Raw genomic sequence first — 13,359 nt, forward strand, 5'->3', positions numbered from 1 at the left:
GTAGTGGGTGTACATACATCCCCCTCCGCCTTCTATCCTCAGGCATCATCAATTGCCGAGTCCAAACCGTCATCGGCTCACGTGACATTACACGGTGACAGCATCAGATCCGATCAATCACCATTATTTCCCTTATCGAGTCAGGAAAGACGGGGCCGATCAAGCCGGGGAACTCGGTCTTCTCCATCTGTCCCAGTCGCACATAATATATTTCCATCTGCAATGGCCTCATCGTCAGTTCTGCCGTGTCTCTCCGGAACTCTTCGCTATCGCCGGGTAAACGAAGACCGGCCACGTGCCTTGCCGCTCTCGGCCAATCATATTTTCCCGGCTGCCCGAGGTGATTACCACTACACCGCCGTTGATTGGTTCCTTCGGCCCCGGTCCTCCCCGTCGGCAAGTGAGAGAATGCTTATGTCAGCCATTCTCTGCTTCTGAAGCAGAGAAAGACGACGATCCAAAAGTGCAGCTCGCGAGCAGGAAAGCCTCCAGCCTCAGAAACCACCCACCCTCCTCCCACGATCCTTCTGTGCCTCTCCTCTCTACCCTCAATTCCTTTCTGGACTCACTAGGAGAGTGTTTCTTTTCTTTTGATCCGCCATCATGAGCTCCCTGAGCTTGCGGAGCCTAGCTCCCGCATCCAAGGTCAGTAATAGCCGTTCTTCCTACTTCATTTTTGGTCGCGTTGGTTACCCCCTCTTTCGAATTGTGTAACTGACTGGCATCACCTCGCAGATTTCCCGTGCTTTGAGGGATCAGAGACGTCTATTCTCTTCGACTCGGTCCGCAGGTACGCATCGCAGGTCGCAACGCTTCTGCATTCCGCATTCAACTAACCCACTCTTCCGCCAGCCCGGATCTTTGCCAACAACCCTTTGCGCGCTAAGGAGGCCAATGGATACATCTCGGACAAGTACCCTGTGATTGTAAGACAATAAAGATGAATTGCTTTTAGATGTCTACGGATTCTAATTGTTTCCTCAGGATCACGAGTACGATGCCGTCGTCATCGGTGCTGGAGGTGCTGGTCTCCGTGCGGCTTTCGGTCTCGCTGAAGCCGGTTTTAACACTGCCTGTGTTTCTAAGCTCTTCCCTACCAGAAGTCACACTGTCGCTGCCCAGGGTGGTATCAACGCTGCCCTTGGAAAGTAGGTTATCTGGCGACCCGGCCGTCGGTATTTGCGCTAACATATTGATGCGTATAGCATGCACGAGGATGACTGGAGATGGCACATGTACGATACTGTCAAGGGATCCGACTGGCTGGGTGACCAGGACGCCATTCACTACATGACCAGAGAAGCCCCTGCTAGTGTTCGTGAGCTGGAAGGCTACGGATGCCCCTTCTCGCGTACCGAGGATGGTCGCATTTACCAGCGTGCCTTCGGTGGTCAGTCCAGAGAGTACGGTAAGGGTGGACAGGCCTACCGTTGCTGCGCTGTTGCGGACCGTACCGGTCACGCTCTCCTGCACACTCTCTACGGACAGTCCCTGCGCCACAACACCAACTACTTCATTGAATACTTCGCCATGGACTTGCTGATGGAGAACGGCGAGTGCCGCGGTGTTATCGCTTACAACCAGGAAGACGGTACCCTGCACCGTTTCAAGGCCCACCACACCGTTCTGGCCACTGGTGGTTACGGACGTGCCTACTTCAGTTGCACTTCCGCTCACACTTGCACTGGTGACGGTATGGCCATGGTTGCCCGTGCTGGTCTGCCTAACCAGGATCTGGAGTTCGTCCAGTTCCACCCCACTGGTATCTACGGTGCCGGATGTTTGATCACTGAGGGATCTCGTGGTGAGGGTGGTTACCTGCTCAACTCCGAGGGTGAGCGTTTCATGGAGCGTTACGCCCCTACCGCCAAGGATCTTGCTTCTCGTGACGTCGTCTCCCGATCCATGACCCTGGAGATCCGCGAGGGCCGTGGTGTTGGCCCTGAGAAGGACCACATCTACCTCCAGCTCAGCCACTTGCCCGCCGAGCTCCTGCACGAGCGTCTGCCCGGTATCTCCGAGACCGCCTCCATTTTCGCCGGTGTCGATGTCACCAAGCAGCCCATCCCCGTCCTGCCTACCGTCCACTACAACATGGGTGGTATCCCCACCAAGTTCACCGGTGAGGTCTTGACCGTTGACGAGCAGGGCAAGGACCAGGTCGTCCCCGGTCTGTACGCTTGCGGTGAAGCCGCCTGTGTGTCTGTCCACGGTGCCAACCGTCTCGGTGCTAACTCCCTGCTCGACTTGATCGTCTTCGGTCGTGCTGTTTCTCACCGCGTCAAGGAGATCGCCACCCCTGGCGCCCCTCACCGTGAGCTGAGTGCCGACGCTGGTGCTCAGTCCATCAAGGACCTCGACTTTGTCCGTACCGCCGACGGATCCAGGACCACCTTCGACATCCGTAACGACATGCAGAAGACTATGCAGTCGGACGTCAGCGTTTTCCGTACCCAGCAGAGCTTGGACGAGGGTGTCGAGAAGATCGACAGCGTTGACAAGACCTTCGACCAGGTCGCTACCAAGGACCGCAGCATGATCTGGAACTCTGACCTCGTCGAGACTCTCGAGCTCCGTAACCTGCTGACTTGCGCGTAAGTACTTTCTGACTGAAGAAAGCGAATAATTTTGCTGATGTGAATCTTTCTAGTACCCAAACCGCTGTCGCTGCCGCTAACCGTAAGGAATCTCGTGGTGCCCACGCCCGTGAGGACTTCCCCGACCGTGACGACGAGAACTGGATGAAGCACACCCTCACCTGGCAGAAGGAGCCCCACGGCAAGGTTGAACTTGGATACCGTGCTGTCGAGCCTGGCACTCTTGACGAGAGCGAGTGCAAGCCCGTGCCTCCTTTCAAGCGTACTTACTAGATGCGTTACCCTGGGGACGGGTGCCAGAGGCGTATATTTAATACCTCCATCGGAGATGATATTTCCTGGGTCTTCATCTTGTGGCGTTGGCTATCACCAGGCTCCCATCAGTCCCTCACCTCCCGGGCTGTAGACCTGTGATGTCGCCCAAGAAGAAAAACAAAAAGGGAGGTGACCCAAAAAGGAGCCATGAAAATTCGGACCATGTTTTATTTTGTGTGATTTATACTTGTATATCCATTTTCCTTACCGGCGATGAGTTAGGTGCACTCACGTTAGTCGTGTTGTCTCTTATAGCAGTTTTTCTTTTTCTCATTATTATACAACTGGAGTTTTCTTTTGTGCTGAGAGCAGATTTCCACGCAGTATGTCGAGTATAAGATCTTAATTGTTGGGTTTTCAAGTAGAGGCACGGGATTGAAGAGGCCTTAACCGGAGTGGGTGAAAAGCACAACCCTTGAATAACAACGCTTGTCAATGACATCCATTCTTGTGGCTTCCTTTCCTCCTTAAAGCTGCATGACAAATCCAAAGAGAAAAGAATTTCTTCTATAATGCCAAATTAACTTCCATGCAGAAGTACCAAGTCCTTCCATGTTCAACCCAGTGTCTTTCTTGCTAACACCACGGACTTCTTCTAGCTTTCATCAACGCCATCGACAGGCCTATCACTCTCTTTCGTCCCTAGAACCTGTCTGCGTATTTGATACGAGCTTCATAACGGATCGCTCCTTTGTCTCCCAGACGGAAACGGTTCGGGAGGACAAAGAGACAGCAGCCTCGACCTCGAAAGCAACAGCCACCGACTTGGCAACAAGGATAATGGTATAGAAATAGGATGAAAGACTTGGAATGAGCAGGACTTCATTGAATCCATGGTACTGGATGACTCTGAGACATATGAAGATGCCATCCACGTTTTCTCGGTTGACCTCATGGCTGTAGACAAAGGATAGCAACAGTGATCGACAAATCTTCATTTCGTCATAGCAACAAGAGCTCTAAATGTCTCAAGCAAAAGTCCCACACATGGCCATCGTTTTGTTAGTCGGTCAATGGGATGATGGGGTTTCTCGATGGCTAAAGACGATATCCAGGCGTAAGCATGGTGGACAAAGAAGATTGCCACCGAATGCAACCCTCTATTGCGAGCTTGAGTCGTTTGAGAATCCATTTTTATACTAATGATGAAGTCTTGTTTCATCGTGCATGGCAAAAGAACATGTTCTTCTATAGCACGTCCTTGTGCCTGCCGGTTCCTGGGGATCAGACGCTGTCTGGCTGTTAATGTGACTTCATGGGAGCTCTTCTCGACTTTACACCTTGAAGACTTCGATGCTTCGTTCGCTCACTATTCTGCGACTACCACTCGTTTGTTTCTTCTCCTTTTGTTTCGGTTATACCAACTGTCGCTGAATCCAGGATTCTCAACTCTTGATCATCATGGCCCAACTTCTTGTCCGCGGAGAACTTCCCTGCTATGACAATGTGGCCTATTATGTTTGCTCGAAAACCAATTTCATGGGATGCTGCTCGGTTGATCCATGTGCTTCTGGAATCTGCCCTGATCATACGAACATAACGACCTCCATGACCACAGCGCCGACTAGAGCGACGACCAAGGCGGGCGTAACAGTTACGAAATCAGCTGCAAAGATAACGTCCCTTATAAGCTCCCAGAGTATCTCTTCAGCTGCTCCTACATTGTCTTCCACAACGACAGCAGAGAGTAGTTCTGCAGCCGCCATGGCCTCTCCAACCGATAATTCGAGTGGCAGCTCACACCGTGGCGAAGGAGCGTTGATAGGGGGGCTTGCTACAGGGTTTGTGGCTTTACTGGTGATATCAGGTATCCTATCATTTTTCATTGCTCGTACTCGCAGGAGACGGGGGAAACGGTTTACTCTTCTCGACTGGCATGGCCCTAATAACCAGGATCAAGATGACAATGGTACTGAGAGGGTTACTCGGAGAGACATTGGGCCAAGTGTATACGGAAATGATGAGGGCTTGTTCAATGGTGAGAGGACATCCATGCTTCCATCTACAGGCACTAACGTACAACTCTCAACTCCAGCTCCAACTTATATCGCCTACCAACCACCACCCCCATCCACGCGATCAAGATCCAGCTCCCCTGCCACGCCCAAGAGATCAAAACCAATAAACACAGCATACAGCCCCTACTCACTAGTATTGAATTCAGTCGATTCCGTCCCCAAATCAACAGTCCCCCTTATACCCTCAGTATCAACTACCTCATCCGCAGACTCCATCCAACTCACCACCTCCATCCCCCCAAAACGCACCTTCACCCCGGAGCTCCCAGATACAGGCTTCTACCGCCAACGAGCAGAGCTAGCAAGCTATTCACAAAGCGAACTCATCAATATTCCCCTCGACCAACGTCAACGCATCAAACCCGTAGAACAGCATCAAAAATCAATCACCACCCCACCTCGCACAACATCAACCCCACCAATCGTCACCTCTGACGGGGCCGTGCTGGGAGCGAATCTTGATCAGATCACACCGGCTTATGACTCGATATACCCTGAAAAGGGAGGCGGGGAGACCCTAAGCCACGTTATGAGTTTCATGCATTATGGGAGTGGTTCTGAGTCTGGTCGAGGGGACTCAAAGGAGTCGCTTGATGTTATGAGAGAAGTGCCGAAGCGAAAGTCGATTAAGCAGAAGGTGAGGTCGAGGTTAATGTGAATGTGAATGTGAGCTGTTCAATCACCGCTGGACGGTGGCGGTGAGAGTGGACTTGGAAAATGATTGATTCTAAATATTTAAATGATAATGGCGATCGGAGATAATGATTTGGGTTTCTGGGTTTTTGTGGTATCGTTTTTGGTTATTGTTATGTGTACTTCGGTGGGTATCGTCTGCTCGTTCGCTTCGTTCTTCATATAGATCGATAGAAGAAAAAAATCGATGTAACAGCTTCAATAAAACCGTCTTCAACATGACAGAATCCGTAAATCATTCTACATTAAACTATCATGTTCCATAAATGTATATGCACTATCTATTTTGTTTTGATATACTTTTTTTACCCGAAATCCAGCATAACCCATTTAAAGCAGACGTACAGCTGAGACAGTTTACAACAGACTCTTGAGGACAGAGGTCTGCTCCAGAACGGCCCGGCGGCTGGTACCACCGACAGCATCCTTGAGCTCGACGGCACGGTCGTAGTCCAGACAGGCCTGGACGTCCTCGCCGAAGCGGGCGTCGACGGTCTGGAGCTGCTCAAGCGACAGGGTGTCCATGGGGACATTGGTCTTTTCGGCCAGGGCGACGACACGGCCGGAAATGTGGTGGCCCTCGCGGAAGGGAACGCCCTTGCGGACGAGGTAGTCGGCGATCTCGGTGGCGAGCATCTCGGGGGCCAGAGCGGCGGTCATCTTCTCGGGGATGGTGGTGAGGGTGGACAGGACACCGGTGGCGATCTGGATGCTGTCGCCGACGGTCTTGATGTGGTCGAGGAGGGGCTCGACACTCTCCTGCAAGTCCTTGTTGTAGGTTGTGGGGAGACCCTTGATGGTGCACATCAATCCGGCCATGTGGCCGAAGGCACGGCCAGACTTTCCACGCAGAAGCTCCAGGCTGTCTATTCAGATGTTAGTGGTGTCGAAACGGGGGAGATGAAGGAAAAGGAAGCTTACCTGCGTTCTTCTTCTGGGGCATCAAAGATGATCCAGTCGAGTAAGCATCGGACAGACGAACGAATCCGTATTCCAAGCTGCTGTAGATGATCAAGTCCTCGGCCCAGCGAGAGATCTTGAGCATGAAAGAGCTACCCCACTGCATGGTCTCCATGGCGAAGTCACGGTCGCCCACCGCGTTCATCGAGTTGTACAACAAGCCATCAAAGCCCAGCTCCTTAGCCATACCCTCACGGTCAATGTGGAAGGGGTTTCCGGCCAAGGCACCGGTACCCAAGGGGCTGCGGTTGACACGCTTGGTCACCTCACGGAGACGCTCGAGCTCGCTGGCAAAAGCGGTGGTGTGCGACAGAAGCCAGTGACTCCAGCGGACGGGCTGGGCCTTCTGCAAGTGGGTGTATCCGGGCATGATGTAGTCAATCTCACTCTCGGCGCGAGCAATGGAGACCTTGATGAGGTCGCACAGGAAGGCGTCCAACTTGCGCAGCTCATCGCGGAGCCACATGCGCATGTCGGTAGCGACTTGCTCGTTACGGGAACGGCCAGTGTGCAGCTTTCCACCGATCTCCTTGCCGATAATCTCGGACAATCGACGCTCGTTGGCGGTGTGGATGTCCTCGTCGTTCTCCTTGGCGACAAAAGTGTTGGTGCTCCATTCCTCTGCGATCTGCTTGAAGCCGCGCTCGATCTCGGACAACTCGTGCGGGGTGAGGATGCCACCTCTGGTGTTGGCGCGGGCAAAGGCAAGCGAGCCAGCGATATCCTGCTTCCAGAAGATACGGTCATAGGGGAGCGATGTGTTGTATTGGACCATGAGGGGGTCGAGGCCCTCTGAATTGATATGTGCGTTAGTCGGTGACTCATGGTGGGAGAGGGAATTGCACATTGGAGGGGTAACTCACGGGTAAATCGACCTCCCCAGAGCATGTTCTCGGCGACCTTGTTTCCGCTCATCTTGGATAATAACGAGATGAAGTGGTGGACTGGGAATAGGAAAAGACGTGGTTTCTTAAGCAGGAGGAATGGATCGAGTCGAATTGTCAATCGTCAAATCGTCGTTGATTCACGCGGGGACCCGACATCGGGACGCTAACCGCATTGGGCGCCACAATGAGCGATTAACGATGAGGAAATTCTGCAATATGAAGATGAAGAAGATGAAGAAGATATTGATATAATGGTAGTTGATATTAATGGCATTGCTGAATTAGTGGTAGATAGGTAGATAACTGTGTGGTTTTGCTGCGAGTGGATGGCATCACCAAATGGCCAATCTATTCGCTGGAATAACATAATATATTCGTCAATGAGAATGCTGAAGTCCATTCGAATATCAATCAATGCTGAAATTATGATTATGGCGATAAATCACTGCATTTAATAAAACTCGGGGAGCTGTCCGAGACACGGTGATGCTCCGTCAATGGCATCATTTAGCAGGAATATAAATGAAAGCGAAACTATTGCAAACAAAGTGTGATATGAGCATAATATATTGGCTTTTGAATACTAGGGCAGAAATGGAATACCAAAGACTGGGAAACAGCGGACTCAAAGTCAGCAAAGTCATCCTGGGCTGTATGACCTTTGGACGACCAACCTGGGAGGGCAGTCCATGGGTGCTGGATGAAGAACAGGCATTGCCCTTGCTCAAGAAGGCATATGACTGCGGGATAAACACCTGGGATACAGCCAATACATATTCAAACGGAGAGTCAGAGACCATTATCGCCAAAGCCTTGACCAAATATAACATCCCCAGAGCCAAAGTCGTGATCATGACCAAGTTATACTACCCGGTTCTCGAAGACGACCTAGATTCACGGCCCAGTCCGGCAGTTAACGATGGACCCCTCCTCAATCAGATGGGATTAAGTCGCAAGCATATCTTCGACGCCGTGGAAGGATCACTGCGTCGTCTGAACACAAAGTACATCGACGTGCTGCAATTACATCGACTGGACGATACACCCCCAGAGGAAATTATGAGAGCTCTCAATGATCTTGTTCGGATGGGCAAAGTCCATTATCTAGGCGGATCGAGTATGCATTGCTGGGAATTCGCACGGTTGCAGTATACAGCCAAGATGCATGGCTGGACACCCTTTACCAGCATGCAGGGACTATACAATCTGCTGTATCGTGAAGAAGAGCGAGAAATGAACCCGTTCTGTCGTGCAGAGGGGATAGGATTGATTCCTTGGAGTCCATTGGCACGAGGACTGCTGGCTCGACCATGGCATGAGAAGACCAGTCGGGGGGAACAGGATCAGAAAACGAAGAAGTGGTTTGATGGCTCTCACAATGAGGATATCGTGGAGAGAGTCGAGCAGATTGCAAAGCAGAAAGGCTGCAGTATGAGTGCCGTGGCAATCGCGTGGCTGCTGGCAAAAGGCGCCTGTCCGATCATTGGACTGAACAGCGAGAAGAGAATTGAGGCTGCATCAGAGGCGTTGAATGTGAAGCTGACAGAGAGCGAGATTGAAATGCTGGAGGAGAAATATCGACCGGTGAACGTGCAGGCAATGTGAATAGACACAGTATTATTCCACTACTTCTGTATGATGATTTTTCGTCGCCAACTTGTCAATTGACAAATCCCAGTTTCAATGTCCTCCAGAAGGTCCAGTAATACGTTATTTGGCTATCAAAAACAGCTGCAGTGAGAGTGACAGATTGATGCCTGAGGAATACAGGAGGTCAACACCAACGCGTTCCTCTCTTCTTTTTTTTCATTTCCAAAACACTCATGCAAATCATCAAGCTACATCATCATGAGGAGAGATTGTCTATATTCTCCTGAGTCTATCCAAAATCATGAGAAAATACTGTTCATCAAAATCGCGCTTCATATTCTATCAGCTAACATTAAGGCATGAAATTAGACATCATCCCAGGGAAATTAAACTCGCCAAAGTCAGTCAACAGAAAGTCGTCAGCAGGAGTGACTAAGGAGTCCCCAGAGAAGGAGAAAGGCCCTGATGACGGTACCTGCTGAGCTGGCCTGTGATATTCCACTGGCCTTTGAAGATCCGGAAACGTGGAAGGTCGAGATTGAAGGCTGGCAGCGCAATCGAAGAGCTTCCTGTTTAAACCAGGCGTCATGCGACAGATAGGATGCTGTGGTACACACGGGGTGTTTTGGAAGAGCGTCAAGACCCTTTGGATCAATGACAAGTTCTCATCGGCTGTTATGGATAGCTGCACGGCATACGTTTTGGTGACCTCTAGGAGGAAATGACCAGCAAATGCGATCATGATGTGAAAATAATGCGGCATTCCGACCAGATTTTGTTGTAGCTGCTCATCCTGCAGGATCATTTCGAAAATGGCAATGGCTGCATCATGAGCCATGCTGGCTGCTGTCATAAATGGAGGAGGGATGGCTTCGCCTTGAAGGCCTTTGAAGATCTGATGTCCGAGATACAGTTTGCCAAATTGGTAATGCAGCTGGAGACCCCGTCTTGGGAAGTCCCCGATGCAAGGATCTGGTTTGAAGAGTGCAGAGAACCTGGTGAACCACTTGTCGAGTTGTCGTGAATAGTGGACAATCTGGTTTGCCAGTGTTTGCGGCACGCGTGTCTCTTGGTCTGATCCCAGCAGATCTCGAACCTGGCTCATGATCAAAAGTAGGGCTACTTGAGAGACAATGCGTATATCAGTGTCTTTTGAGTCTTCTCGTTTCAGGTACGCCTCCCAGCTCATCGCAATTTCTTTGTCGCTGCGAAGCAACGGGTCACGATTGTGTAGGATGGAGAGATGCTGATCGCAAATGAATAACAGATACCACAACCGGACTCGGTCTTTCATCTCTGCCATAGAAGGGGATGGCCCATGAGAAGTACTTCCTGGCGTTGTGACAGGACCTCCATTTGCCATGTTCCATATGTGGCCAAAGCTGCGATGAAGATGGATGTCTGCGGACCTTCGCACCGCATCGCTCAAGAGGATCCTCGATGCATCAGCAAGCCAGAAGCTGCTCACAGTCAAAGCACGTAAGTACTCCAGACCGTGTTTCTCAAACAAAGACCGTGACACTCGACGACGGAACTCGCGATTACAGACTTCATACAGGGCCTGGCTCTGTGGGTCATGTATAGCTGATATTGTGCAGATGGCAGCAAGCAAGGTTGGACAAGATGTCCGCAGTTTCTGCAAGTCATAGAATTTACTGCTAGTGCCATACAAATATGAGTCGAATCGGGTGAAGTACCGTTCCACCAGGATCCCAGCGTCGGTTGCGCTAATGATTCCTTTGCTAACTAGATCCTGCGATCCAGCTAATCGTCGATGGCGTGCGCCACTCTGAGATGGAGTATCTGCTGAGCCAGGACTCCCTAGCTTAGCGATGTCCAGGAATGTGTCGATGGGTGCTTGAACAGCCGAGGGAGTTCCTGGCGGCGAGACCTCGCAGCCCGAAACAGCGTCATCTCGTTCATTATCGCTATTGCTATTTTCATAATGGTGTATATCACCCGTTGAGACGGAAAGAAGAGGCTTTGGTCGATTCAGATTAAGATGATCGCAGATGGCACCGAGCGTACCGTGAATCTCGCGTACATCTGCCTGTAGGATGTCGGTATTCCTGCGGCTAAATTAGCAAACAGGCCAGGATGAAATGCGAATGCAACCTACTTCGCCTCTTCAACCAACGACTGCAGGCTCTTGTTCAGCACACATGTGAGGGATCGACGGCGGCAGCGCACACAAGGCGGAACACCCTCGGGCATGTCGCATCGTATCTACACATTGATTAGACCGATGATGCAATCATCACACACCAAACACACCTTCTGCTTCCTACATGCTGCACAAGCGGTGATCTTGCGAGTAATCCCCGGCAGAACCTCCACTGTCTTGGGCTCTTCCGCCGTGCTCAGACGACGGGACGAGATACTCAGGCCTGCAGCATCTGAAGTCGGCACTGTATCCGACGGATCCTCGGGGCATGACCGCTTTCTCTTCGACATATGGGATAGATGATCAAAAGAACCGATTCAATGGGGACAATAGACAGTGGTTTGAGATGAATCAGGGCTATCGGCGAGCTTCCCGACTTTTATTAGGATCGAAGCCAAAATGCGGGGAAAGGACTGGGGCACGATGTGCGCTCCACACGAGCTTGTCATTGTCAACCAGCCATTCATCATTGGATCAATCAGTCTACGAAGAATGTCGCATAAGTCCCCGCTGGATGCGTGAAGAGGGGCTCTTGACGTGCAATTCCCGATGAATAGCCGGCTTTCGGTGCATCGCCGAACGAGGTCGGAGCATACAAGAGTGATGATTTCTTTCAAGCAATCACTTCTACTTACTATTTATTATAAGAAGACATTTTGACAGAAAGAAGTACCAAGCAGTATCATCAGCATTATGACGTCTACAATTGCCGCCAAAGCGAAACAACTACCACCAGGCATTTACTGCCCTGTTATCTCTTTGTACAAACCTACAGCCAGACAAGAAATCGACCTCGATGCCTCGTACAAATTCTTCACACACCTCATCCGCGGCGGAGTAGACGGCCTAGTCCTAGCAGGAACAACAGCAGAAGCAGTTCTACTGTCGCGGGAAGAACGAAAAGAACTTGCGCAAATCGCACGCAAAGCTGCTACTGATCTTGGAAAAAATAATTTCCCAGTAGTCGCTGGGATCAGTGGACAGTCCACAAACGAGTCGATACGTCTGGCTGAAGATGCAGCCTCATCTGGCGCAGATTTTGGTCTGTTGCTGCCCCCAAACTATTGGGTGAAGGCTGTGACCAAGGATGTGATTCTGGATTTCTACCGTGACGTAGCTGATGCCAGTTCGATTCCTATCGTTATCTACAGTGTAAATTCTTCGTTCTTCTATATTGCAGCCTATCTAATGCAAGACCAGTTCCCAGCCATGTGCAACGGGGTCGACATGAACTCGGACGTCCTCTCAGAACTCGCCCAACACCCCAACATCGTCGGCGTGAAATTAACCTGCGGCAACGCCGGCAAGGTCACACGCTTGACGCAAGAATACGACCACAGTCAATTCGCCGTTTACGCCGGGTCCTCGGATTGGCTCATTCCCTGCTTGAGTGGCTCGGGAAGTGGATGCGTGACGGGCATCGCCAACGTATTCCCCAAATGCGTGTCAAAGCTTTACACTCTGTGGACAGATGGAAAAATTCAAGAGGCACAGAAGCTGCAGGGGTTGATTGCGCAGGCAGAAAAGGCGTGTAAAGAGGGCATTTCGCCTACCAAGTTTGCCACGGCGCACTTTGTTGGTCCTGCGGTGGGAGTTGAGGATGAGAAGGCGTATTGGCCCAGGAAGCCGTATAAGCCGGTTGGAGCAGAGAAGCAGGCGTGGGTGATTGAGGTTATGAAGCATTTGGTTGATGTGGAAAAGTCGCTTCCAGATGCTGTTTAATCTATTATGCTTAAAGAACAGATGTTTAGAACAAGAATTTCTGCACTTGGGTCATTTGTAAAACAGAAGAGGTCATTCACATCAATAAGACTTGATTTTTCTATACCAGACAACGATTATCCTGAATATCTAGGCTCCGAATATCTTGCTTTTGTCAGGCGATCACATTAGGAAGTAAAAATGACGCCTCTTTCTATACTCGTGCGACCAACTGTGTCATCTATACTCGGCATAAAGTTGAGCAGAATAATCTGTCCTACATTGCCAATAAGTTGACCATCCATTGTTATTGTTTACGAGAATACAAGGATCCTCGAGTATTCGAATCCATACAAAGGGCCAGTTTGGTTACACGATATAGTCTTGGTCAAGCGTAAGATCGTGTAGAGCATCACTTGATGTTGACAATATGT

General features: G+C 50.6%; 6 protein-coding genes across 6 annotated transcripts; 4 read left to right on the forward strand and 2 right to left on the reverse strand.

The window, feature by feature from the left end:
• Nucleotides 1-521: 521 nt before the first annotated feature.
• ASPWEDRAFT_556670 (succinate dehydrogenase [ubiquinone] flavoprotein subunit) lies at nt 522-2,982 on the forward strand. The gene is made up of 6 exons (XM_040838243.1): nt 522-645; nt 736-790; nt 853-926; nt 985-1,148; nt 1,206-2,594; nt 2,651-2,982. Exons 1-6 carry the CDS (start codon nt 604-606, stop codon nt 2,868-2,870), a joined length of 1,944 nt encoding a protein of 647 aa, XP_040687723.1. The 5' UTR covers nt 522-603; the 3' UTR covers nt 2,871-2,982.
• A 1,202-nt stretch (nt 2,983-4,184) lies between these two features.
• On the forward strand, nt 4,185-6,044 carry ASPWEDRAFT_557034 (uncharacterized protein). The gene is made up of 3 exons (XM_040838247.1): nt 4,185-4,719; nt 4,813-4,890; nt 4,948-6,044. Exons 1-3 carry the CDS (start codon nt 4,314-4,316, stop codon nt 5,586-5,588), a joined length of 1,125 nt encoding a protein of 374 aa, XP_040687724.1. The 5' UTR covers nt 4,185-4,313; the 3' UTR covers nt 5,589-6,044.
• On the reverse strand, nt 5,981-7,498 carry ASPWEDRAFT_52379 (argininosuccinate lyase ARG4; the record flags this gene model as incomplete). Its single annotated transcript, XM_040837742.1, has 3 exons — nt 5,981-6,489; nt 6,545-7,375; nt 7,447-7,498. The coding sequence occupies 3 exons, from the start codon at nt 7,496-7,498 to the stop codon at nt 5,981-5,983; spliced, it is 1,392 nt and encodes a 463-aa protein (XP_040687725.1).
• A 566-nt stretch (nt 7,499-8,064) lies between these two features.
• Nucleotides 8,065-9,075, forward strand: ASPWEDRAFT_52380 (aldo/keto reductase; the record flags this gene model as incomplete). Its single annotated transcript, XM_040837743.1, has 1 exon — nt 8,065-9,075. One exon carries the CDS (start codon nt 8,065-8,067, stop codon nt 9,073-9,075), a length of 1,011 nt encoding a protein of 336 aa, XP_040687726.1.
• Nucleotides 9,076-9,118: 43 nt separating this feature from the next.
• Nucleotides 9,119-11,786, reverse strand: ASPWEDRAFT_69797 (Zn(II)2Cys6 transcription factor). The gene is made up of 3 exons (XM_040839072.1): nt 11,335-11,786; nt 11,180-11,286; nt 9,119-11,129 (listed from the first exon to the last, which is right to left on the reverse strand). The coding sequence occupies exons 1-3, from the start codon at nt 11,512-11,514 to the stop codon at nt 9,413-9,415; spliced, it is 2,004 nt and encodes a 667-aa protein (XP_040687727.1). The 5' UTR covers nt 11,515-11,786; the 3' UTR covers nt 9,119-9,412.
• A 60-nt stretch (nt 11,787-11,846) lies between these two features.
• On the forward strand, nt 11,847-13,055 carry ASPWEDRAFT_41955 (dihydrodipicolinate synthase family protein). Its single transcript, XM_040835689.1, has 2 exons — nt 11,847-12,376; nt 12,425-13,055. The coding sequence occupies exons 1-2, from the start codon at nt 11,918-11,920 to the stop codon at nt 12,944-12,946; spliced, it is 981 nt and encodes a 326-aa protein (XP_040687728.1). The 5' UTR covers nt 11,847-11,917; the 3' UTR covers nt 12,947-13,055.
• The last annotated feature ends 304 nt before the right edge of the window (nt 13,056-13,359 follow it).

This window comes from Aspergillus wentii, assembly GCF_001890725.1.
Source record: "Aspergillus wentii DTO 134E9 unplaced genomic scaffold ASPWEscaffold_5, whole genome shotgun sequence".
Classification (NCBI taxonomy): Eukaryota; Fungi; Ascomycota; class Eurotiomycetes; order Eurotiales; family Aspergillaceae; genus Aspergillus; species Aspergillus wentii.